This window comes from Eleginops maclovinus, chromosome 20, assembly GCF_036324505.1.
Source record: "Eleginops maclovinus isolate JMC-PN-2008 ecotype Puerto Natales chromosome 20, JC_Emac_rtc_rv5, whole genome shotgun sequence".
Taxonomy (NCBI): Eukaryota; Metazoa; Chordata; class Actinopteri; order Perciformes; family Eleginopidae; genus Eleginops; species Eleginops maclovinus.
Window position 1 is genome coordinate 7,724,208 of NC_086368.1, and position 26,363 is coordinate 7,750,570.

Sequence of the window (26,363 nt, forward strand, 5' to 3'; positions counted from 1 at the left end):
AACAGTTAGACCACTGGCAGTCAGAGCTCCTCTCAGCAGGCAGCCATCAGGCTACACTTGTGTTTTTTGTCTGCTAAAAAGTGCAACTTTGCAGTTGAGGAACCTGATGTTGAGAGGGTTTTATCCACATAAGGCGTGAATAAAAAGCGTAAATTAGACTAAAAATGTATTTACTGACGTGAAAATGTTCACTTAAGACATAATGGTGGTGTTTTAACTCCCTAAAGCCCGGATTCATATGTATAGCACGGCATGTTAGTGAATATTAAAGCAGCAGAAGTTGGTGTCTATTCTCCGGACTTCCAGGAGGAATGTGCCGGCGACAGGCGAGGCAGTGTCCGCCTGTTAGCCGCACATGGGGCTGGGTCGCGGGATGTGTTTTTTTTTTTTTTGCACACTACTAGTTAAAGTGGTAACTAAGCGAGCATGACTAACTAGTTGTGGGTGAAATTATTGGATGCATCGTCATGGCAACAGACCAGACGTCACAATCTGGGCATGTGTGTTCCATTTTTGTCTTTCTTATTTTTCAGACTGCAAGACCTGGATAGAGATCAGTGGAAAATATATTTGTATTATTTTTTACGCATGGAGAGAAAGCCCCAGATTCACTCCAACAAATAAAAAAAAACATGTTTTTTTAACTGAGCGACGAATACATTTGTTTTTGAGAGAAGCCTGGGCTGCGGCGTCTGGAGGGTTAACTTTCAGTATTCTCAGCCTAAAAGGGGGCTTTGGGGGCTATGAGATAAAGATGCCGGGGTCGCTGAGTAATGAAGACGAGGGACAAGACGACATGGATTTTGAAGACGATATGCCAGGTGAGGGAAAAAGGGGGAGGCGGGGTGTCCTTCAGATTATTTTTGCGCCGCTACGCCTTGAATGCGGGGAAAAGGGCTTGTCCTGCGTTCCCGAGACCCGAAACGAAGAGGAGGGGTGGGGTGCAATAAGCAGAGTCATGCCATTATTTTCTGCACGACCTAGTGTCTTAAAGGTGGGAACAGGGTTTTTAGGATTTCAGCTGTCCTCCCATCCAGCCTGATTTTGGGGCATGATGAAAACCCTGCTGCATGTAGGCTGTTTTTCTCCTCACAGGCTGCATGCAAGGGAATGGCTTTTACCTTTAAGACAAGTTTGTTTTCCAGTGATCTGTTTTAAATCCATGACAATTTATTCGACTGCTGTGAATTTTCTTGAGTGCGTATGCTCTAAAGTAGATTTGCGCTACAGTGACATCCGTGTTGGTTTTGTTATGGATGTCGCGCTGCTGTTTCCACTTGTGATCAGGAGGCTGCTCTAACTTTAAATGTTTTGTAGCACTGCATGGCCGCAGAGGTGGGAAAGCCACGTGTATCGGCTACAGTAAACAGTGCTTACCAAGTGTGGCTTGGTGCCTCTTGACTCGATCATGTGCACTGTTGATGGTTAGGTCACCACTCTGGGTCTGAAATGAACTGTTACCCACATTCTTGACACAAAGCTCACTTAATTCTCATGAAAACCACATTGGTCCAATATGTGGCTGTCAAATGAATCTGTCAACCACTTTGGCATGGAACCAATTGAACTATGGGCTGCTTGACATTTCCACAACTTAAAATCTAATGGCGCACCATGCACCTGGAATGTTAAGAACCCTTATACTGTGAATGACCCAGACATTTGCTATATTGTGGTCACTTTGTTTCCTTTTGACTATGTTTGTCAGTTTTTCTGGCAGGTGTCCATTCACCCACATAATTATCTGGCCTAAACATGATCTTGTAAACAGTTAAAGCACTTAATTTGCTTGGGAAATCCATAATTGACCAAGAATATGTCTTTCAAATAGTTTAAGATTTCAATTTTCTTCAGCGCTGCATCCCGAATTCTGCTCCTCTGGTGATTAAGCCAATGGTGGGATAGCTAAAGGCTATAGCTGCCATGCCTTTGAACTTAAACGGCTAACTGGGATGTCTGTCATGCTCAGCCCGGAGCCGACTTCAGTTGAACCTGATCCTAAATTGCTGAGGATCTGCTTCCTGTTTGTCAGAGGCTGAGGTGATGGAGTGCATTCTACTGGGCAGAAACCAGACATGTTTATGCCATGGTGTCAGTATGGCTACAGTGCAATCAATAGATTTATATTTTATTTTGTTCGTTCGTTGCAGCTTGCTTGGAGCATTAGATGATTTGATGGTCTGATGTCAAGGGCAAGACTCAAACAATGCTGTATTGTTTTGCCCTCTTCTCTCCTTTTATACCACAAGGTGGAAAAGTAATGTAGTTAAAACAATGGATTGAAATGTTGTCCCCAGCCATAGGCCTGCCTATAATTGCTGCTGCTGGTGATATTTATTTATAAAAATCTAAATGAAGGTCCTTTGTGAATCTACCAAAGGAACATGCATAGGCTATCTGCTGAAAAAGGTACAAGGATAAGTACAGCCAAAATTATGAAAGCTAATGAATAATTTCCACCAACATGGTTGCCATGGTGCATATCTTGCTCATTTTTCATGTTTGTTCTAAAGATCTAGTGCATCATATGCTAGTTTTTTGTACCACTTTCACAACAAAGGGGAGACATTAAATAAATGTATAGCGCTTATCGTCGGCACATCATTGTTCCAAAATATTTTTTTTCTTCTAAATGCAAGTAAGGTTTTTAATGAACCAGATTAATACTAAAAGTATTGCGTTGCATGGTGTGCAGTATGGAGAGAAAAACACAGACAGAGAGAAAGAGAAGAGGAGTGTTGAGCGGTTGAAGCATCATCTCTGACTGCCAGCCGTAGCCTGAGGGAGAACACAAGCACTGATGCGTGTCCCCAATAACCCGGTAGTTGGTTAAGCGTATATAAGAGAGGAAAGGTAAAATTGATTATGGCAGTTGAGTGAAAATATGTGCGTGGTTATCCAGTTTTAAAAATCAAACAATTTCCATGTGTCAGTCTTAATTGATTTATCTCCACCTAGGCATAATTCTGTGTTTCGTTGGCTACATCAAAGGTACATTTCAACACTATTAACCCCTATAATATGTAGTAATGAAAATTAGACAAAATGATATTGTTCTTATTGTGTTTGATTGAAGAGTCTTTGTGTGTTTATCTCATCACTGACCATGATAAATCCATTGTTCTGCTGTTGATAAAGGAAGCAGTTTCGCATCAAAGCGACGGACAGGGTCAGGAATGCAAGTCATACTTTTCCCATCATCAAGATGCTTCCATGCAATTAATTTGCGACAATGTAGAAGCATGTCCTAGGGGAACTTCAGGCCCCTAAAAAGCTATTCTATCACAACGTTTATTTGTTGTGGCACATAAAGTGTCCTAATTCCCTTTGTTTCACTACGGGGATCACACTCTCACAGATTGTTCCATTGTGTTTTCTCTTTTAATTGTTTTGTTCTTCCCTAAAAACGAGAGATTATCATGGGCTTTTGTGTGCCTACAAATGTTATCCCCAATTGGAAAAGGGTCTATTTTTGGATCCCTCACTGTGAAAGTTGACACCATTTTTTCCTACTGCACGTGCACGAAGCCTGTGCACGAAAGATGTTTTTTTTCTAATGTGTGTTTGCAGATGAGCAGTGCAGCATTTCAGTGTCTTTAAATCTCCATTATAGTGCACACATTAGGATTTTGTGCATATATTGTCTATGATAGATATGTTTTTAATGGTGCTATTTGGTCTTTATCCCTCCATCACTTTGATGATTACATTTTCTAATAATAGTCTATGGATGTCTTTGTCTGGAGGCGTTTGAGGCATATAAGCACTTGATCAATGAAGAGAGGATAAGAAATGGCTCGGTTTTTCTTTCATCGTGGCAAGCAATGCTTGGCAACATTAAGTGGGCATTTCCACACATGGGGCCAACAGAGAAAGGGCTAATGTGCTTTCCAGTAAACTAGCTTCCTCACTTGGGAGTCGCTCATGAATCTCCCTTCTAATGGGTCAGTCCGGTGGCCAAGCCCTTTGCAGGAAGGTCAGAACTGTGTCTGTGCCATCCGTCCACACTTTACAGACGCCTCTTTTGCCAAGTGGAGCTTTGGTCCTCTTTCTAACTGAATCAGTGCCAGACCTCCCTGTGCCACATGACTGAGCGACCCCCCCAACCCCCTTCCAACACCTGGCACAGCCCGGTCCACTCACCAAGCAGAAAGATTATCATTCCCCCGATGGCTTCCCCTTAGGGGACTTCACAGGCCATTTACGGTAGGCAGGTGTCAGATTACGGGAAATGCAGGTGTTAAACACAGGTCTATTTTTTATTATTTAGTGTCCCATTCCTGCCTGTAAATGAGGTTCATAACCAAGAGAACAATTGTTGTGTGTGTTCAGTATTGTTGTTGGATTTCCAATAACATCGTCGGTTCAGTACGGGTGCTTTGAGCTAAATGCAAATATACATGTAATGAGAATGCAAATATACTAATGTTTAGCATTTGTTCACTATCGTCTTAAATAGCAAATGGACCGCAATTTTAAAACACTTTTTAAGTCTCCACACACATTCATACACAGCATGATGCAAGGATCCCTGTTCATCAGGAGAACCTAACATTGACACACACACGAAAACACTGTTAATCATGGTGAGCTCCTGAGCCACAGCTGCCCTTAGTGTAATGTATTAGCATGCTAAATCTAGCTAAATAGCACTAAACACTGCTGCTGAGGGATATACAGGTATTTGCTCAATAAAAAAATAATTAATTTGGCAATGAACTAAAAGTCACACAACCACCAACGTAATTACAGATCATCTTTAAAGGGACATTAATATCTCAATTCAAGTGATCTGGTATTTTTGTAAACATTTTTGTACCAATCCATTTATGTTGACATATTTTACAGAATAACAGAAAACCTTGATCAACTAATGCTACGGGAAAAGTCAGGAGAATCACTAAAGCACATATGGTTCATCCTGTGGGGAATATGAATGTCCGTTAAAAATGTAATTGCAATCCATCTAGTAGTTGTTGAGATATTTCAGTCTGGACAGAAGGATCAACAGACCAACACTGCTAACACTAGCATGTGGCCAGCATGGCTAATACCTTGTATGGTCTGCTGCATATAGGTTTACTTTTAAAACCTACATAAGTAACACTGTATAACCACTGTCAAGTCCAAGTGATTTATTGTACAGGACACGGCGGAAGGGACCCACAGTCAGACATCATGTGGAGTCTCTAATCAGTGATCTGTGGTCAACCTGTCAGTCATAGTTAGCAGAGTGACGGACTGTTTGCTCTCTATAATCCATGCCCGTCTCCATTTGTATCTGAGCCATCCATGTCATCATCTGAGCAGCTGAGAGAAATACAAGGGTTGCCTGGCAGGTGCCTTACATACATCTGAGACATAAAAGAGCTCCCTGTTTGAGAAACTGAATACATAAACTCAAGGCTTTATTTAGAAATAGACATACAAAGGAGAGTGAAGCACATGGATCTCTGTCTGAGGCAGAGAAGAAGTATAAGGAGGCAAAGCGTAGCTAAATAGATAGATAGATAGATAGATAGATAGATAGATCAGTGGTTATCCCCCCTTAATCAGATACTACAATATCATTTCAGCAGATGCCTGTGGAGTTTTAGTGTTATAAATGCTGTTTTAGATGCTTTTGAATACAAAATTACTACCTGCACATTTACATGAACATTAATAATAACTAGTAGTGAAACACGTTGTCAGTTGGCAGCTTTATCAGGCACAAAAAGCACAACTTACCCCCAATTAGCACTAAAGAAGCTGTGACACACTTCATCTTGTGGTCAAAGGAAACACAATGAGCCTGACATTGCCACTGATTAAAGCTTTGAAAAAACACTGGTGGTGTGTGTGTGTGGTGTGCCTCCTGCTAGCTTTGCTTAAAAGAGGATAAGTGGTTAGTGTGGTTTGTGTGTCTACTACACAGGAATCCCTCCTCCCAAACTTCTCACTCCAGCTACCCCGAGGAGAGTTAGACTGCATGGCTAGTGTTGGCTGATTGACTCTGATACATGTGCTGCATATTTCATGTCCTTCGTTCTTTCTGCATGAGACACAGCGACGCAGGGATTCAGGGAGACCCGTCAATAGATATACTGAGACAGAAAGACAGTCAATAGACAATAAGAGAACAATAGACAATAAGAGAACAACCTTTAATCTGTTCACTATATTCGCCTGTTAATGTGTTAGCATGATAAAGTCATATAATCGCCAAAGTCAACACAACACAAGTGGAAATCCATCTGGCGGTTAGAGATTTTACACTAGACAAAAGATCAACCTAATAGTGGGAAAAAAAGACACCAAAGTCAGTAGGATTTAATGTCTGGGAATTACGCATTTTCACATTTTTTGTATCAGTCAATTCAGTAAATGCTGACATATTTCACAGGATAAGAGAACAATTTGACTATCTGGAGGTGGTGCTTCAGGGAAAGATAGAGGAATTACTAAAGCCAGAAGGGTTTATCCTCTGGGGAACATGAATGTCGCAGAAACTCAAAATGTCAACCTCATGGTGGGATAGGAACACCAAAGTCAGTAGGATTTAACGTATGGTGATCCCGCATTTGTCATTACAAAAGTTTTGTACCGATCAATCCAGTAGATGTTTTTATATACAGTATATGGATTAGAGAAAACTTTGACCAGATTATGGTTGTGTTTCAGGGAAAGTGAAATCACTAAAGTAGTTTTCATCCTCTGGGGAACATGAATGTCTCAACACAAAATGTAATGCCAATCCATCCAGGAGTTGTTGACGTTTGTATATTCAAAAGGAGTTAACAGAACTTATATTTATTCTCAAAAACTTAAAATGTCAACCTAATGGTTGGATAGGAACATCAAGGTCAGTAGGATTAATTGTCTGGGAATCAAAATGTAACAATCCATCCAGTAGATGCTGACATATTTCACAGGATAATAGAAAACTGGTCTGTGGTGCTTCAGAGAAGTCAGGGGAATCACTAAAGCCAGTAGTGTAGTAGTAGAAGTGTAAGAGTGTTTATCCTCCGGGTAACATGAATGTCTCTACAAAATGTAATGGCAATCCATCGAGAAGTTGTTGAGATATTTCAGTCTTGACAAAAGTTATGTGCTGAAGAATCAACAGACCATCACCGTAAGATAGACTGAAGCAGACGGAAAGACAGTCAGAGAACGACAACAATCTTTAGTTGCATCCTGCGTGTATATCTCCGCTTGTCTCTTTATAGTGATATATTGTTTGGGGCTGTCTCTCTTCCTTGCTTACTCCTCTGTGAACCACTATGGCATCACTGAAGTCTGCCGCGCTCAGCAGTCAGCACGTTGGTACACAGCAGCTTTGAGACAGTACAGCTGACAACCAGCAGCAGGTCGCTTTAGTCCCAGCAAGCATTAAAGCTGAAGATATGCTCAGTATACCTCAGTAGTCCTCCGGGGAGTTCCCATTTAGCTGCGGGGCAGGCGCTCCATCTATTTGTGCTTTGACGGGCAAAGTTGATCCACACTCAATGATGTGTGATTATGAGGTTTATTTTGCCAAGTGCTCCTGCTGGTCTGGCAATGATTCATTACTTTTATTTTTAAAAATAGGCTGACTGACTTCTCAATGTGTTTTCTCATTTCACAATGCAATATCTTCACATTGATTATGCTGTATATAACATATTTAACTTACAATGATGTAAAACTAATTAAGGTATGAGGCAAATTGTATCACCATATGACTTTAAAAAAAATTATTAAGTCATTAAGTTTTTATTTTCTGGTGATCGACTGCTGGATTAATCTTTAGTTATTTTAGGATGATTATACAAGTCAAGATGATAAGATGAATTATTTCTTATACTCGAAAGCCAAATGTACGAACTTATTGTCTGTACTACATTATGTACTACATTGTGTCCTAATTAGAAAACGTTTTTGTTTCTGTGTCCAGATGATGATGACGAAGGTGAGCGCAACACCGTTCCCCTCACACCCCTCGACAGCTTCTTCTCCGATAGCGACTCCCTCAAACAACAAAAGAAGAAGAAGCCAAAAAAGATGAAAGAGGGGAAAATGCCCAAAGTTAAGAAGAGGAAAAAGGAGGTAAGATGTAATTCCACTCAACCCCATCGCAGTCATGACCTCGGACACAGCGGCTTTGTGGCTCCCCTGCGTTCTCTATTTGTTCAAACCACTGCTCTTTTGATGTCTCTGCAATTGGATCAACGGTGTGTTTTGGCTGCTGTGCCGCCTCTGTAATCTAAATGAGAGGCAGCGAACTGTCTCAGGCTCAGAGGAGGCTGGCAGCAGCGTCACTGCCAGTGTAAGCTGTGGGCACCTAGGGCCACTTTGGAGTGGAGATTTGTGCCTGTGGTGTCAGTGATGATGGCAGGGACTGTAGGTCAGAGGTACAGTGGTTGCGCCAAGCTAGCAATAGGAGTCAGAGCTGTGACAGAAATTGGTTTCCAATATTAGGACAACAGGTCAGAGGTACATTAGTCTCAAACATTTTGACAGGGTATTGAGGTGCTTCCAACATTCACACTAGTGACTTCTTTCACTTGAGATCACTTGCATAAGCTAATCACAAAGCTTTTCAAGGTAACATATGTGAGTTGTTCTCATGAGTGGTCAGTAGGAGCAATAGTATTAATTTCTTGTATACAATCATATCTACAGTGCAACAGTAGTCAACTGAGTCAGAAATGTCCTTTATGCAACAATGTCTAACGTTATCAAACATGTGCCACGTTGAGCTAGCATTAGCCATCATTAATAATGTCACAAAAACCCTAATTGATTGAGTCGAGTCATGGTGTGTGGTAATATTCATTGTGTTATTTATAAGGGGATCCCATGTGATACTTTAGTGTTACGTTCTGATGTAAAGCGCCATTAATCAGATGTATAATAGAAAATGATGGCAACCAATTGCTTATTGTCACATCCAAAAGACAGAAAGCATCATCAGACAACATATTGAGCTGTGTTTCTGGCCATGTATTAAACCTAAATCCAATATTCATATTTCTATTGGCTCTGCTATGGTCTCCACCGTTTTCTAGAATTTCAACTTGAGAATTTCAGCTGAGGGAAACATCTGGTTTGAATGCTGCTCAATTCTACAACATGGTCAGCAGCAGCTGCTTACTTTATCTCTCTGTCCTTTAGTATTGGGCACGTAGCATATAGTGAAAACAGTGTATGACACTTTAGTTTTCTTACTATAACACTTACCTGCTACAGCTGGAAATAAGAAAGTCAATGACAGCCGAGATTATAGGCTGCTGCTTCACCATATTCTGTGACAATAGTATTGTGTTTAACTCTTTTACCACTTGACTTGTGATTTTGCTGTTAACGTATCAGTCCTACCCTAAATCTCTTCACGACTCATAACTTAAGCCCGTAGCTCAAAACTCACAACCCTTACGTTAGCCCTAACCCCAGGGCGAGACTGACTTTGTCACAAGACATCTTGTCGAGATAACTAATCCTTAATGAGGTCACAGAATTTGAAGAGTTTCAGAAAAATTAAACAATGAGCTAATGGAGTACTGCAGCTTGGTGACATTATTAACAATGCCTTTTTTAGTTACACATGTTTAAATGGTCCACTGTTACCATAACATCAAATGTGACAAACAAAGGCAACAACTCAAGAAGTCAGCCTCGACTTTGCCTGAAAAGTATCATCTACATTAGCTTCCTGGCACTTAAGCCAAATCCAAAAGCCATAAGATCTTTTCCACAGTGGCTACAGGAATTCCTTGTATTCCCAGAGCATTTCCCGCGCGTGTTGGCGATGGCTGTAACAGTGTCAGTGACAGTGACACAGCCAGGATGTTCCCCTCTTACTGGCTGGAGATGCCGGCAGTGCTGCGAGGAGCTTGGCTGGCCAGCCTGCCACTCGGCCCCTTGGCTGCCTGTGGTAAACACTGAGCTCCGGGTCTCACTGAGCTAATGAGGGGGGGACTCCCTCTGACACTCTCTTCCCTCTCTCTCTCACACACAGTCTCTGCTCTGTATTCTCGTCTTTTTTCTCTCTCCTCTTGCCTCTCACATGCATCACCTTATTTTGCCTTGATCGTGATGCCATTGCCTTTGCGTCACAGCAACCCACAAATCTTTCCTTCTTTTTCCATTCTTTCTTTCTTTCGTTCTTTCTTTATTTCTTTGAACATTGTTGAGAGATCTTAATTAAAGGGGCTCTATTATGCTCATGTTCAGATTTGTATCTGTAGTTTGCTCTCTACTGTGACATCTTTACATGCTTTAATGTAATGTAATGCTCTTTGTTTTTCTCGTACTGCCTGTGCTGCAGCACCTCTTTTTACCCTCTGTCTGAAACCAGAGCCTAGTCTGCTCTGATTGGTTAGCTGACTGGATAACATACAATGTGTTGAAACATTAGGCAATATAGAAGCAAGACTGTTTAAAATTGACGTCATAATGTTACATAAGTAAACCAAGGACTACAATGGAGGTACTTCTGGCAGGGGGGGAGCGCGTGGGGGAGAAACTCCCTCTGGAGAGGAATTTGGGGATTTTAGCCTTTGGAGACAATTTACATACACAAAAACCTAGATAGAAATCTACAGGGAAGGGAAAACCCTAAAAAAGCATAAAAGGGCCCCTTTCTGGTGTAATGTGTCTAACATAAGTTGATCAGAATGTTCTGTGGCTGTAAAACAGGAAGAAGAAGAAAAGGAAGGTCGTTGATGGAGCAAGAGGATGGTGGGGGTGAAGGTGTAGATGAAAAGGGGGTGTTTTTCTTTCTTTCTCTAATTTTTTCTTGCTTTTTCTCACTATTATTTCTCCCTCTCCCTCTCCCACTGAGGAGCCACTGCTGCTGATGTAATTCACTTCCAATCATTCCCAAAAGGTTGGTGTCAGACAGGGGCCAGAAGTCAATTGGGGTCAGAGACTGTCAGTGGCACATCCTAGTCTCCGGTCAGACCTACTGGCAGGAGGAATGGTAGCTGGAGAGAGACTCTCATCTGCAGTGAAACACAGCCACATTGTGGAAATCAAAGAATGTTCTGTTTCCATTTTAACAAAACAACTACTACTAAATCAAGGGAGTTTATAGAGGGCAGGAAAAAGAAGAGGTCACAATAAAGCATCTATGAGACTATGAGGGAGCCACTTTAATATTTCGCTGAAATACACTTGGTTTTAAGATGAGCCGCTGTCTTGTTTTTATAAGTTCAGTATCCTCTCAAGGATTGTGAGTCAACGGCTGTTGCTGATTCCTGCAAAAGAGAGGAGGCTATTGTTTTGGAAGTATTTTCACAGCAGGATTTTCCCTCTTGAACCATATCTTTATTGAATATCCTCTTTTTCTTGCTCGTTTTCTGTTTGCATACCCTCTGCGATCTCCCCTAAGGCGGAGCCATTACAGGGAAGCATCTAATTTGATTATGCTATCAGCACTTATCTGATTTTCTGTCCTCTCAAAGTAGAGACACCCTCTTTGTTGCTGCCAGTGTCCTCCACTGTCCTCTGATGTGTGTGTAACGCTGAACTCTGGGCCCGGTTGTTGCACACTTCCACTTTGTCTTTGCAGTTGCTTTAAACAGCGGTTCTGGTTCTTTGCTTTTCCCTCCTCCACCTCCACCCTCACTCCCATCCCCCATCCATACTATCTTCAAACTGTACTCTCACTCTCCCCCCGTCTTTCCTTCTTCTTATGCATAAATGAGATTTGTCTAGACGGGTGCTGGAGCACCAGCTCTGCAACCACAGGCCTCTGCATAACAAGCTCGTTATGCAAACGTGTCTGATTGGATGGCGCCGTTCCATTGGCTGCCACTGTGATAGAGTGTGTGTGTGTGTGTGTGTGTGTGTGTGTGTGTGTGTGTGTGTGTGTGTGTGTGTGTGTGTGTGTGTGTGTGTGTGTGTGTGTATATGTATATGTGTGTGTGTGTTCATGTGTGTATATGTGTGTATGTGTGTGTATGTGTGTGTGTGTGTGTGTGTGTGTGTGTGTGTGTGTGTGTGTGTGTGTAGCATTATTGAAAGAGAGAGTGAGAGAGGGAAAAAGAGTGAGAGAAGAGAAACGTTTGCATGGGGGTGAGCTATGAGAGAAAGCTAGGAGGAGAGAGAGAGTGAGAGAGCCAGACACTGCTCAAATGTGGTCGCCATGGCAACACAGCCAGGCTGCTGGTAGGGCTGGCGGGCGCTGCGGCAACGTGAGCCTTTCCACTGCGCTACAGAGCAAAACGCCTGTGAGTCTCTCCATGAATCCACACAGGCACGCTGAGCAACAGGCAGCGGCAGAGCCCGCCGCCGCTGTGCACTAATTCACTCTGTAGCATGTGCACACACATATTGCACATGTAGCCTACACAAAACACGCCTCTACTAGAAAGAAACATATGCATTCAAACAAATTAACCTTTCACAAAATGTTGTCTTTATGTCATTACATCACGGTTAATTAAACTGCTTTTATCTTAAGCGACGTCAAATAAATAAACCCCAAAGATACAAACTCAAGAAAACCAAACAGTCCCTTTATTCACTTCAAATTAGCCAAACTATTTTAAAGGGGCCATATAATGCTCATTTTCATGTTTCACGTTTTTATACTCTTTCGTGACACGTTTACGTGCTTTAATGGTCAAAAAGGTCTTTATTTTTCTCATATTGCCTATTTTCACCCTATGTCTGAATCCAGAGTCCAGTCTGCTCCGATATGTCAATCGCTTAGAGATGTCCCGGCCCTTAGCCTATCACATACAATGATTTGGAGCGTTAGTCAATAAAAGTGTAATATAATGATGTCACTTTGTTGGGAATAAAACAAAGGAATCTAATCAATGCGTTTCAGTCAGGGGGGGAGTGTGTGGGAGAGAAACTCCCTCTGGAGGGAACTTTGAAACTTTAGCCTTTGCAGACCATTTACATGCACACAATTCCTAAACCTATAATAGAAAAAAGTGTAATAGGGACCTTTTAAGTGCTGATGCATCACTTTTAAATAAGCTAAGCCTTCTTAGTACTGCATATATTTGTATTAATGGCCAAGGTGCATGTGAAACAGGCGTGTTTTCAGTCTGTTTACTGTCTTATCTCCTGGTATTTACATGGAGCTTGTCCCACCATTTTATAGCCAGGTTTGTAAACCAGGCATGTTTTAGTTGAGAGGAACTTGGGTCCCACTTGCAGTGAGCGAGAAATGAGCCAGTGGATCAAATGGAGATTTAGAAGTGTATATACTAAACTAAATCAAGCATATACTGAGAGGCACACCAGATATTTTTCTCCCCCCTTCCTTCTTTCTCAGTCATGAACACGCACTAGCGATTTTGCTCATATGCAATGCTCCTGATCACACAAACAACACCTGTTAACTGTTAAATCCATATAGCCTTCCAGATGTCTCATATTAAACAGGCAGGATTGCAAAATCAGTTCTGAGCTCTGATTGACTACTGCGCCAGAGGTGTTCTGTGTTCTGGCTTACTTTGTTGTTCAATCGTGTGTAAAAGGTGAACGTGCTTCTCCGCAATTCGCCGGCAAATGTTGACTTGTGATGTAATAATTTATACATTTCATCACAGGCGGGGAGAATTATAATATTTTTGGAGCAGTGACACTTTGGAGAAAGTTTAATTTATGCAAATGCCATCCAGGAGAAGCTTTTATCCAAAGTGCTTTACAGTATTCTGACAGTGTTTTTAGCGTGGGTGGCCTCTGAGAGAGCTGTAATCCCTAACTCTGGCAAAAATAACGCCATGCTTTTTCGAGTTTCACATTATAATTATCCATTTTTTATTCTCTAAATTGTATAATTCCGTCAGATGATACTTAGAGATGAAGATATCAATGGTAAAATACAGAGATTGAATTCAGTTTAGACCCAGGAAGCTGGCTTTGATGCTAAATTCAGTCAGTCACAGTCAAATCTTGAGCTAGAGAGCTAAAGCAAGATTCAAAGTCAGATTCTACCTGTTTACTTTTATAACAGTAACTGTTTGGCAGGAGCTTTTGGAATATTTTAAAGAAGTGTTAAGATGGCTTGGGTGAAATGTCATACAGCACTAATACAGTTTTGTGAAACATTTTTTGTGTCTAAAGTTCTGGCTGTAATTTTTACCACAAATTCCAAACAGTGTAAAACTTGTATTATTGGGCTATAATGAATTTGCTTAAAAAGTGTAACACAGGATTGGGTGATGACTTATACTGTGTGCTTTAAAAACAAACAAGACTGGGTCAAAAACAATTGCATATTGACAGGAAGACGATACAAAGATGACATTTGAAACTATTATGTCCTGCTATTGATCAACCAGCTAATGCGTTTGTTTATGATTATTGTTCATGTGTTCATGTCAATGCCTCAGGGAGGGATCCAGCCCAGAGTTGACAGCGATCTGGAGGAGACCTCCGAGGTAGATGAGGAGCGGGAACGTCCAGAAATTGGCTCTGAGAGTGAGAGCAGCGCGTACGGGCCGACCAAGAAGAAAAAGAAGAAACCCAAGGAGAAGAAGGAAAAGAAGCCCAGGAAGAAGAAGAGGGATGAGGAAGACGAGGAGGATGACGATGATGATGGGAACATGAAAGTGAGTCTCAGTCCAGGTCCACCAGGCAGCAACAGATCACACCTTATTTTCAAGTGGATTCTCTATCTTTTTAATTAAAATTGTTTCAATGAAAGTGGTTAAGGCAAAGTGCTGGGAATGTCATGAAAAAAATAAATACAAATAAAAGAATTATAACACTTTTAGGATTTTAGGTTTAAAGGAAATTGGAGATGAATTAAATGATTGCATTCTTGATTAGTTTAATTTGCATTCAATTAACTTTTTCTTTTGGTATGCAAGATGTTTAACTTTTATTAAGTTTTTGTGCCATTAAAGTTATATAATGTATATATATATATATATTTATATATATTAACATATATATATATATATATATATATATATATATATATATATTAACATATATAATCAGTAAATCATTATTTTTTATCTTTTCTGTTATTGTATTTTCACAAAAATAAGTATTCATTGCAGAATTTAAAACTCAAAAGTAATAGACACTTTGCCTTACATTATAGTTTCTGTCAGATATGATTAAAACCACATTTCCAATCCAATCCAACTTTATTTATAAAGCACTTTAAAACCTCCAGACCTTAGTGCTGTGCAGAGAAATACAAAATCACACAGCGCAGCTCACAAAACCAAATCAAATAAAGGTAAGAACACAAAATAAACAAAAGTAAAAATAACAGCCATATAGTAAAAACTATATACCATTTAAGAGCAATAAATGCAATAATCTACAAAGCGCAGAACGCTGAGGAGAAGAGGTTTTAAGATGCGATAAAAAAAACGGACAGTGTAGGAGGATGTCAGCTCATAGAGGTACGACGGGGCCAGGCTGGGGGAGTGAGGGGTTTAAAAAAAAAAAAGAATCCTAAAATGTATGGGCAGACAGTGCAGTGAAGCTAAAATGGGGGAAAAGTGATCATGTTTGCATGTGCCAGTTAACAGCCGTGCTGCTGCTTCCTGCACCATCTGCAGACGAGTGAGGGAAGACGCAATAACCCCCATATATAGTGCTTTACAGTAATCCGAATACTGACGAAGGCATGGATTACTGTCTCCAAGTGCTCACATTTGATTTTCCTCCCTTACTAAACTATCCAGAATATATCAAAATGAATATTATATTTGTTAAAAGTGTATCTGCTGAACTTAAACTTCCTATCTTACTGTTGATGCACAGGAAGCTTCACGTTTCCACACCAGGAGAAATGTTGTCACAGCCCAGGCTCAGTGAGCTAAACCAAAATGTAGACCACATGAGATTCAAACCATGTTTTATTTGAAACTAAGACAAAAGCTACATATCAAATGAATATGTCACCTCTAGGTCAGTGGTGGTTGAATGTATTTTTGGTATGGTGAAGGCATAACAAAGAGGAAACCCACACCAAAAGGTTGGGCTTAAAGAAACTTTGTCATGTTTTTTAACTGGAGGGGGGGTTTAAAAAGTATAGTGTCTGCGTACATTGTAAGTAGAATTGAAAGCCGACAATCCAATACATCCTTGGGAAGTTCACATCCAAATTCATTGCAACGTACGAAAAAGGTGACCATTCCTGAAAGGGGTATGGGTGACATCAAGCATTATTTAAGTCTCATCTTTATTTCCCCAGGAACCCAAATCCTCCAGCCAGCTAATGCAGGAGTGGGGTCTGGAAGACGTGCAGTATGGCTTCACCGAGGAAGACTATACAACCATCACCAACTACAAGGCCTTCAGCCAGTTCCTCAGGTGAGCATCTCATTCTGTGTCAGGTTTATCTTCCTGTTAGCTGCCCTCTGTGTCTAGTGGTAGAATGTAATCAAACACATTACCACAATGAAGTACTTGTAGTGTTTTTTCGTGGGACTTTATACTTCAATGCCAGTCAAATTCAGGGGGAAATAATGTGCTTTTTACTTACATTTTTATTTTACAGTTCTTGTTAATAGTAATTATTTTGAATTAAGATGACATTTAATTAAATATGTCAGCACTTTTTACAAGAGCAGCTCAGTCAATGAATTAAGCCAATTGTGAGATAATTAATGGAATCTATAATAATCTTTTCTTTCTAATTCATTTAGAATTTTTTTTAAATAATGTTTGTGTTTTTTAGTAGATTGTTCTGCATTGGGTACTTTGGGTAGGTTTGAGTACATATTTTCTTAATTTTCTTAACTTTTACTTAAGTACCATTTCCAATGCAGGGTGTTTTTATAGTGTGGTTATGAGTACTTTTACTTAAGCGAATTAAATGCTTTTTCCACCTGTGCTGTTTTTGAGGATTGTCAGAAACCCTCAGTGACACTTCCAACAAAAACTCCCCAGTGAGTGAGAGCAGTGTGGCGAGCAAACACTGCTCTTTTTGTTTGTGTTAGAGAGCTCGGCTGTCGGTATAAAGACTGCGCCTCACCTGGGCTGTCTGGCTCCACTAAGCCTCCGCTCTGACAAAGTGGAGCACGAGCTCCTGCAGTGCCCCTGTGAGCAGTCAGCTGCTTCGAGATGCTCTGACAGCCTAGAGGCTCTGGGACTCGCTGCCCTGACCCACTATCTCTCACAGGCTGGCGTGCCAGACCTCAAGCTGTGGCCCGACAAATCACAACATGACATATTACACGGGAAACTTAAGGGGCAGAGGGATGTCCGCAAATCAAGTCCCACCAGTGCTGAGGGAAGTATCAGAATTTAGAATCAAAAATCGTTTATTAGTCCCACAGAGGGGAGTTTACATTGGAACAGCAAAGTGGGACGTACAGATTACGATTGATTAACACATTAATGCATCACTATACAATATTCTACAATATAAGATTCAGAAAATGGCCATTCTGCATGAAGAGTACCTTTAATTAATACTTCTTACATTTACTTTTGGAGAACAAATAGCAAGACAATATGAAGATGTCAGGTAATCTGTGTTTCTGCTGCTGAATTGTGTTTCACTTTAGATTGTGTTAGTATTAGTTCATGTAACTGTAAGTATTTGTTGTTCAGCAACTGTGATTGACAGACCATCCTTTTTAGAGTTAGTGGCAGGTAAATATAGAATTTCTCTTCCCTGCTCCATTCCTCCATTGTGTGTTTACTGCTCAGAGCAGCACCTGTTTAATGACTTGGCTTTGTTCATTGCCAACAAATACATAAGTGAAAGGAGCCCTATAATGCTTTTGGTGCGTGGGTTTCCCTTTCTTGTGGTGTGTTATATAGGTATTTGGGTATGTAAATCAGCTTTAAAGGCTTAAATCCCAAAGCTCCCTCAAGAGGGAGTTTCTCTCCCACACACTCCCCCACCCATCCATTGGACTCTTTTGTTTACTTCTGAAACATAGTGACATCACTATGTTACACTCACACTTCTATTGGCTAATGCCCCACAACCTTTGTGATAGGCAAAGGGGTGGGACATCTCTCAGTGGTTGATCACAACAGTGCCGGCCAGCTAACAAATCAGAGTAGACTGGGCTCTGGTTTCAGACAGAGGGTGAAAGGAAGTGCTGGAGCACAGGCAGTATGAGAAAAATAAAGAGCTTTTTGAACATTAAAGTATGTAGTCATGTCACAGTAGAGGCACAACATACAAATATGAACCTGAAAATGAGCATTAGCATATATTTATTTAAGTAAAAGATCCAAGTACTTCTTCCACCTGTAGTAGAAGTTCCATCAACAGCAATGAGGTGTGTCATGATGAAGCTGTTGTTGTTTTTCTTAGGCCTCTCATTGCCAAGAAGAACCCGAAGATTCCGATGTCGAAGATGATGACAGTGTTAGGGGCCAAGTGGCGCGAGTTCAGCGCCAACAACCCATTCAAAGGGGCATCTGCCACCGCTGTGGCCGCCGCTGTGGCTGCCGCCGTGGAAACGGTTACCGTGGCACAGCCCACGCCAGTCAGTAGCAGCCAGCCGAGTGCTCAGCCGGGGCCCATCAAAAAAGCCAAAACCAAAGAGGGAAAGGGTAAGGATGAGTAACCCGCCGCTGAACAGATATTTTTAGAAATCCTAGTGAGAGTACCGCTGGGTTAACGCTGCCTCTGTGTGTCTCAGGACCCGGAGTGAGGAAGAGGAGCAAGTCTGTGAAGGAGCTTAAGAAGAAAGGCAAGCCCAAAAAGACCAAATCAAAGTCGGGTCAAAGTGTAAAGAAGAAGAAAGCATCCTCGGTAAAAAAGAATTATAGAATCTTCCACTGCTCATCCTCTGCTCTATATTTACAATGGCATCAAAGTGACCAGACTGCGCTCACTCTAAACACTGGTTTATTTAAATTCTTCGTGTAGCTTTGAGCTCTTTTGTTTATGTGTGTGTTTTTCCAGAGTGAGGAGGACTTCCTGGAGGAGTCCGACTTTGATGACATCAGCATCCACAGTGCCTCGGTGCTTTCTGATACCTTGGGGCCCGCCACCAAGAAGAAGGCCCGACGTGGGCGGAAAAAAAGGAAAAGTATGTTTACCGTCTACACACGCCAAGTTCTGTGCTGTGTTTTTTTCCCTCCAAAATCCCATCTAAATCCCTCAAACCACGCTGTTTGATTATGGGTAACGAGGAAATTAGATTTTTTTTCTTTTAAGTTGTGTATGTTTTTGGAATGTTTTCCAAAGGCACCTCTTTCTCAGCAGCCTGCCCTCACACACTCAAAGTCTCATTCCCATACAGAGCACTGTGATGTGTAAACAGTGTTCATCTTATCTGATGGTGATTACAGCTACATTTAAGTGCATTTCTCGATGTAGAAAAGAAATGTGATTTCAAATTGATTAAAGTAGTTGCTTAAAGCATTAATTGGTTAAAGGCCAAAATAAATTTCTGGTCTTTTGCTACATTAGAGTATCTTACAAAAGTGAGTACACCCCTCACATTTTGTAAATATTTTATTATATCTTTTCATGGGACAACACTGAAGATATGACACTTTGATCCAATGTAAAGTAGTCAGTGTACAGCTTGTATAACAGTGTACATTTGCTGTGCCCTCAAAATAACTCTACACACAGCCATTAATGTCTAAACCGCTGGCAACAAAAGTGAGTACACCCCAAAGTGAGAATGGTCAAATTGTACCCAAATTGTCGATATTTTGTGTGGCCACCATTATTTTCCAGAGCTGCCTTAACTCTCTTGGGCATAGAGTTCACTAGAGCTTCACAGGTTGCCACTGGAATCCTCTTCCACTCCTCCATGACGACATCACGGAGCTGCTGGATGTTAGAGACCTTGCGCTCCTCCACCTTCCGTTTGAGGATGCCCCACAGATGCTCAATAGGGTTTAGGTCTGGACACATGCTTTGCCAGTCCATCACCTTTACCCTGATTCTTTAGCAAGGCCGTGGTCATCTTGGAGGTGTGTTTGGGGTTTTTATCATGTTGGAATACTGCCCTGCGGCCCAGTTTCCGAAGGGAGGGGATCATGCTCTGCTTCAGTATGTCACAGTACATGTTGGCATTCATGCTTCCCTCAATGAACTGTAGCTCCCCTCAGTCGGCAGCACTCAAGCAGCCCCAAACCATGACACTTCCATCACCATGCTTTACTGTAGGCAAGGCACACTTGTCTTTGTACTCCTAAGCTGGTCGCCGCCACACACGCTTGACACCATCTGAACCAGATAAGTTTATCTTGGTCTCATCAGACCACAGGACATGGTTCCAGTAATCCACGTCCTTAGTCTGCTTGTGTTCAGCAAACTGTTTGCGGGCTTTCTTGTGCATCATCTGTAGAAGAGGCTTCTTTCTGGGACAACAGCCATGCAGACCAGTTTGATACAGTGTGCGGCATATGGTCTGAGCACTGAGGTGTGTACTTTTGTTGCCAGCGGTTTAGACATTAATGGCTGTGTGTTGAGTTATTTTGAGGGCACAGCAAATGTACACTGTTATACAAGCTGTACACTGACTACTTTACATTGTGTCAAAGTGTCATATCTTCAGTGTTGTCCCATTAAAATATATAATACAATATTTACAAAAATGTGAGGGTTGTACTCACTTTTGTGAGATACTGTTTATACACTCCTCAATCGAGGATGCCACTTCCAATTTTAAAGGGTTCCTATTATGGTTTTTGGGTTTCCCCTTTCCTCTAGTGTATTTTATAGGTTTTTGTGCATGTAAATGGTCTTCAAAGTCTAAAATCCCAAAGATCCCTCCAGAGGAAGTTTCTCTTTCACACACATCCTCTCCCTGTACCTGCTGCAGAGGAAGATGGGGATGGCTATGAGACGGACCATCAGGACTACTGTGAGGTTTGCCAGCAGGGGGGGGAGATTATCCTGTGTGACACCTGCCCCAGAGCGTACCACCTTGTGTGTCTGGACCCGGAGCTGGAGAAGGCCCCTGAGGGCAAATGGAGCTGTCCACACTGTGTGAGTACATTACAGTTTATATATACAGTAAGTATATTCAGGAAGCTATATTATGTGTGCAAACAGTCTGCTAAAAGTGTTTCTGTTTGGTTCGAGCACCAACAGTTGAATTAAATGTGAACACTATGCACATGGAAGGATTATTAAATGGGATTACAAGGTACAGGTCCAGGGGCCCGAAGGGTCAGCACCCCCCTGGCCTTGACATACGAAATGTCACTAAAAAACAGAGCTCCAAAATGTAAGAGTTTTCGAGTTCAGTTCGTATTTTATACTTCCTGTGACATCAAACATTCTTGTCTAATTTTTTGTCAGGCCTAGCTCTAGACTGCCGTAAGACTAAAACGTCTTCCTCCAACATATACTGATTTAAATTCTCTCAGATTTTTTTATTTGAATGTTTTTTAGAGGTAATTGCATCCAATATTTTACCAAAAAAAAGGCAAAGATGAGAGAAAATATGAACATTTTGCTGTTTGAAGCATTGACAAGACAAACACTATAATCACAACAAATCACTTTAATTAACCAGCTTTTAACCCCCTTCTCCAACCTTCACCACCTGTGCCCCTCTCTCAGGAGAAAGAGGGGATCCAGTGGGAGGCCAAAGACGACGAGGAGGAAGAGGAGGAGCCCATAGGCGAGGAAGAGGACGACCACATGGAGTTCTGCAGAGTGTGTAAAGATGGAGGAGAGCTGCTGTGCTGTGACACATGCCCATCGTCCTACCACATCCACTGCCTGAACCCCCCACTCCCCGAGATACCCAATGGGGAGTGGCTGTGTCCACGCTGCATGGTGAGCTCCACAAATACTCCTTTTATTTTCAATTACATGCTTTGTTGAAGGACAGAATCAATCATACAATGTTACATTTGAAGCCGTGTTCAGTTTTTTTCCTCTTCAAAAGTACCCTTCTCAATTCCTCCCAATTCTTACCTTGAAATACCATAAAGATACAGGTTTAATGACACTGATCAATTAATGTCAGAAAACTGACTAAAAATAGATAAACATTTTGAGAACAGTTTGGTGAAAGGTTGTCTGTATCACTATTAAACAGGCTTCATTTAAGTGTGTTGGAAAATGTTATACTTCAGATGGTTCCTCCTAATGCCTATGGTCATGAAAAGTGGGTCAAAAGCGTATGAACGGGATTGGGAATTCAAGCGCCAAAAGGGGTTTTCTCTGGAGCATGGCTGACATCCACCTTAGGGATAAGTTGAGAAGTTCAGTCCACCTGGCCGCTTCCCCAAGGAGGTGTTCCAGGCATGTCCAGCTGGGAGGAGACTGAGAGGCAGGCCCAGAACCAGGAGGAGGGATTATATCTCTTTGATGGCCTGGGTGCGCCTGGGGATACCCAAGTCAGAACTGGTTGATGTGGCCAGGGAAATATGCATGTATAACAGCTCCTCTCTTTTATTCTTAGTGCCCTCCCCTTAAAGGGAAGGTCCAGAAGATTCTGCACTGGACATGGGGTGAGCCCCCGCTGCCTGCAGAGTTGCCTGAGGGCCCTGACGGCACGCCAGCTGATCCGCTGACCAACCCTCCGCTCAAGGGCCACGCAGAGCGAGAGTTCTTCGTGAAGTGGGCCGGCCTCTCGTACTGGCACTGCTCCTGGGTCAGCGAGCTGCAGGTGAGGTCCCAGAAGAAGGTCCAACTCAAATTAACATTGGGCCACAGGAACTACAGCACCTATTCTCTTTGCTTAAAGGGGAACACATACATCAAGCCAAGAGAAGGTCCACTGGACCATCTTACAGTTTGATTTAAAAGGATCATAATTGTTCTTTTAGCCATTAAGCTGTCAGTTTTACAGAAATATAAATGCTCCTTGTTTCACACATCAAACCATTCTAGACTGCAATTACTTTGACTTACCAACTCAAAGCACTTAAACCTGACTTGCATTTAATTTAGCTACGTCTGAACAATTGCTTGAGTTTAGATTTGGCGCTGGAGAAGTCGTCTTCCTTTTCTAATTTATTTTGTATCCATCTTCCTTTATTAAATCCATTCTGAATCTTGAAGTACTTCATCAAATTAGTCTTATTATGGAAAGTTGATATGTAGCAGTTAAACCTTTTGCTTGAGGTTATGCTGAATGAAACTGAGCAGAATTGATTGTTCTTACTTGGGTTTCACAGTTGGAGCTGTATCACACGGTCATGTATCGAAACTACCAGCGTAAGAACGACATGGACGAACCTCCGCCGTTTGACTACGGATCGGGAGAAGAGGAGCTCAACAACGAGAAGAGGAAGAGCAAAGACCCCAAGTACGCTGCGATGGAGGAACGCTTCTACCGCTACGGCATTAAACCAGAGTGGATGGTGATGCACCGGATAGTAAACCACAGGTGGATGCTTGCAGTTACACTCTCTGACATCCAACACTCTTTCAGTTTCAGAACACAGATGCTTTAAATTCTTTAATTTCTTGATGGTAAGCTTGTGCTCAGTTTAGTTGGGCTTGATGGCTTTCATGTGCTCTGTAATGTCACAGCATATTTCATAGTATTGGAGATAAGAAGTTTAAATACGCTGAAATTGCACAATGAACAGAACAGGGCACATTTATTTAAAAACAGAAAACAGATTAACTGTTTTCAATGTGTTCCTAGGCCTCAGTTGGACCCTGTCATTCATTCAAATTCAGGGCATTGGAATAGTACACACTAACATCCTAAACACACTGGTGATTGATGTTAAACAGTATAATGTTTCTTAACAGAGACAGAGTACTTGTAAATGCTGTCTGTCAGTTGTATGTGTCTAAAGACAGAGAAATTCATAAACCTTTTATACTCTCTTTGATTTTAAGGTTTTTGTTATCACTTATAGGTAGAGCCCTGCATAGAAAAGCACCTTATCCATCCTTACATCGCCAGTAGGTGGCGAAGTAGTGGCTCCAACACTATGGAGCTCTCTCCCTACAGACGTTCGGTCTGCGTCTCTGTAGAAGCTTTTTAAAAAAAACTGAAGACCCCTCTTTTAAAATTGACTTTTGTGTCTCCTTGAGATGTGTGTGATGGGATGTTTGTTTTTTGATTGTTCCTTTGGGACTTTTGGTTGCCTTTGTTTTGTTTTTTTGTCAACCTTAACTTCTGGAACATGTTTTTATTGTCTTCATGTTTCTGTGGTCTTATTTTAAACTTTTTTTGTGAAGCCCTTTGAGAATATTATTTCTGTGAAAGGTGTTATACTAAATAACCATATTATTATTATTATTATTATTATTATTATACAGACATATTGATTATTCCATGGTTATATTTCTTTTCTTGCAGTTTCGATAAGGACGGTGATGTGCATTACCTGATCAAGTGGAGAGACCTGCCCTACGACCAGTGCACCTGGGAGGTGGATGAATTTGACGTCCCGGAATATGAAATCCACAAAGCTTCTTACTGGGACCACAGGTTGGCTAACAATGAGAATTTTATGATATCAAGATGTATAACCGATAGCTGTTCTTTCCCAGGCTTTTGCAGTAATGGAGAACATTGATTACATTGAAACTTTAACATAAACCATTATCTGAACATCCAACAACATCTGATCTTAACTATCGTCAAATCATTTTAAATCTTTGCCTTTTTGTACTCTAAAATTTGATTTAATTCTGTGTAAATAAGAACTATTGAACATAAATTCCAAAAAGTACAGCTTGTGGTAATGAGTTGGAATTACGTTGGCTAAAATGGTGTAAAGCACATTAAGGTGATGATTTATAATATGTACTTTATAAACAACTAAGACAATTACGCATCATATTGCATCCTTTTGTTGCATTTTATTTGATATTTAGGTCAATTAAAGTAAGGGAGAGGAATCAGGTTACAATCCCTAAATTTGATTGGTGATGACATTAATTTGTAAATGTAACAGATCATGTTTTTAAAGTAACCCTCCCAGTAGAAGGTGAGGATGACTTGAATGAGACCCCGGCAAGTTATAAATAAACAAAGCATTTGCTGCTGTTTCCCCTCTGCCCTGATTACTCTCTGTGATGCCCCTCTTTCAGATGTTTGGCTCACCATGTTGTTGCTGTTATTTTCCAGGGAGCAAATACTAGGGGAGGACCAACGCCCCCTAGTGGTGAGGAAAGGAAAGAAACTCAAAGAGGACCATCAAAAGAGGGAGGTCCCTCCTGATGCTCCCATCATAGATGTGAGTCTGGAATATTACATGCACTTTCACCATGGAAGTCAAATACGTTTCCTGTTTATTTTTGGATATGCAAGACGTAGACTACTTGTTACAGAAGATCCAAAGTATTTAGATCAGATGGGATGTATTGATCCTAATTTGGAAAACTGCAACAGTAGCATGTTAACAAGGAGTTAAAAGTACAATACAGTTAAATAAACATATATACAACAATCTATACATATCAAGAGTAGAATTATATACATCCACAGCATACAAAGTGTAAAATAAACAGAAAACTGCCGCTAGTTATGATTATTTATCATGATTTCATGAATGCACTTTTATTCTCATACTGTATTATTCCTTTTATGTTGGGAAACCTTATGCTCAATTTGTTGATAGTAGCAGTAGTACATTTATTACTTTATCAAATGCAGCATTAGCTCAGTTCGTAGGGACTGTAAGGTGGAGAGGAGCTGGTTCACTTCATGACCACTGCCTATGTGTCATCGAGCTCGCCATTGAATCCCAAACGGCTGAAGTGGATTAAGTTATGGCAGCCCCTTTGCTCGGACACCTCCCCATTAATGCTGGCATTTGTGCATGTGTGTATTTTTGGAGTGTCCTGATTAATAAAACATGTCTTCATCTTCTCATCGTCTTTTCTTATCACCAGCCAACCATCAAGTTTGAGCATCAGCCATGGTACATTAATGCCACCGGGGGCACGCTGCACCCATACCAGCTGGAGGGTCTGAACTGGCTGCGGTTCTCCTGGGCTCAGGGCACCGACACCATCCTGGCTGATGAGATGGGGCTAGGGAAGACGGTGCAGACGATAGTGTTCCTCTACTCACTCTATAAGGAGGTGAGCGCGCCAGACTGCTGCTTTAGCCAAGATCAGATTACACATTGTTTCTGCAGTGTGAGAGTTACCAATTCCTAAAGTGACATAGAGTACAATATATTGACAAACAACAAAGTAAATTATAAAACTTAAAGTACACCGAAAAAATGGTTATGTTGAATTTACTTATTTTTGTTGCACCAAACTAGCTTTATCTAAACTGTACTACTTTATCTTTGTAATTATTTTATTTATAATTTCAGATTAACTATTTTTGAGTATAATTTACTCTTATTTTATATATTTTTAACTAAACTATTTTAATTTCAGTGTAACTATTTTCTAGAGTTTACGTAAATTTAAAGAAATTTCAACTAAACTTATTTTCACTAACTAAAATGAATTATATAACCCCCTCCCTTCTTTTGTTGTACATCCAGAGAAATGTAAAGGTCAAATTAAGTTCAAACTAATTAAACATTATTAAACT

At 41.0% G+C, this 26,363-nt stretch overlaps 1 protein-coding gene across 3 annotated transcripts in view; it reads left to right on the forward strand.

The window, feature by feature from the left end:
• The first annotated feature begins 564 nt into the window (after window positions 1–564).
• chd5 (chromodomain helicase DNA binding protein 5) overlaps window positions 565–26,363 on the forward strand; it is a 55,005-nt gene continuing 29,206 nt past the window's right edge. For all 3 annotated transcript variants that reach the window (XM_063911963.1, XM_063911964.1, XM_063911965.1), the window contains exons 1-14: window positions 565–821; window positions 7,919–8,070; window positions 14,322–14,540; window positions 16,148–16,266; window positions 18,230–18,471; window positions 18,561–18,673; window positions 18,827–18,953; window positions 20,706–20,872; window positions 21,452–21,670; window positions 22,302–22,508; window positions 23,020–23,231; window positions 24,162–24,293; window positions 24,936–25,044; window positions 25,703–25,894. In XM_063911963.1, the coding sequence (XP_063768033.1) occupies window positions 755–821; window positions 7,919–8,070; window positions 14,322–14,540; window positions 16,148–16,266; window positions 18,230–18,471; window positions 18,561–18,673; window positions 18,827–18,953; window positions 20,706–20,872; window positions 21,452–21,670; window positions 22,302–22,508; window positions 23,020–23,231; window positions 24,162–24,293; window positions 24,936–25,044; window positions 25,703–25,894 (2,277 nt within the window). In that variant the 5' untranslated portion in view covers window positions 565–754. The remainder of the gene's footprint in view (window positions 822–7,918; window positions 8,071–14,321; window positions 14,541–16,147; window positions 16,267–18,229; window positions 18,472–18,560; window positions 18,674–18,826; window positions 18,954–20,705; window positions 20,873–21,451; window positions 21,671–22,301; window positions 22,509–23,019; window positions 23,232–24,161; window positions 24,294–24,935; window positions 25,045–25,702; window positions 25,895–26,363) is intronic.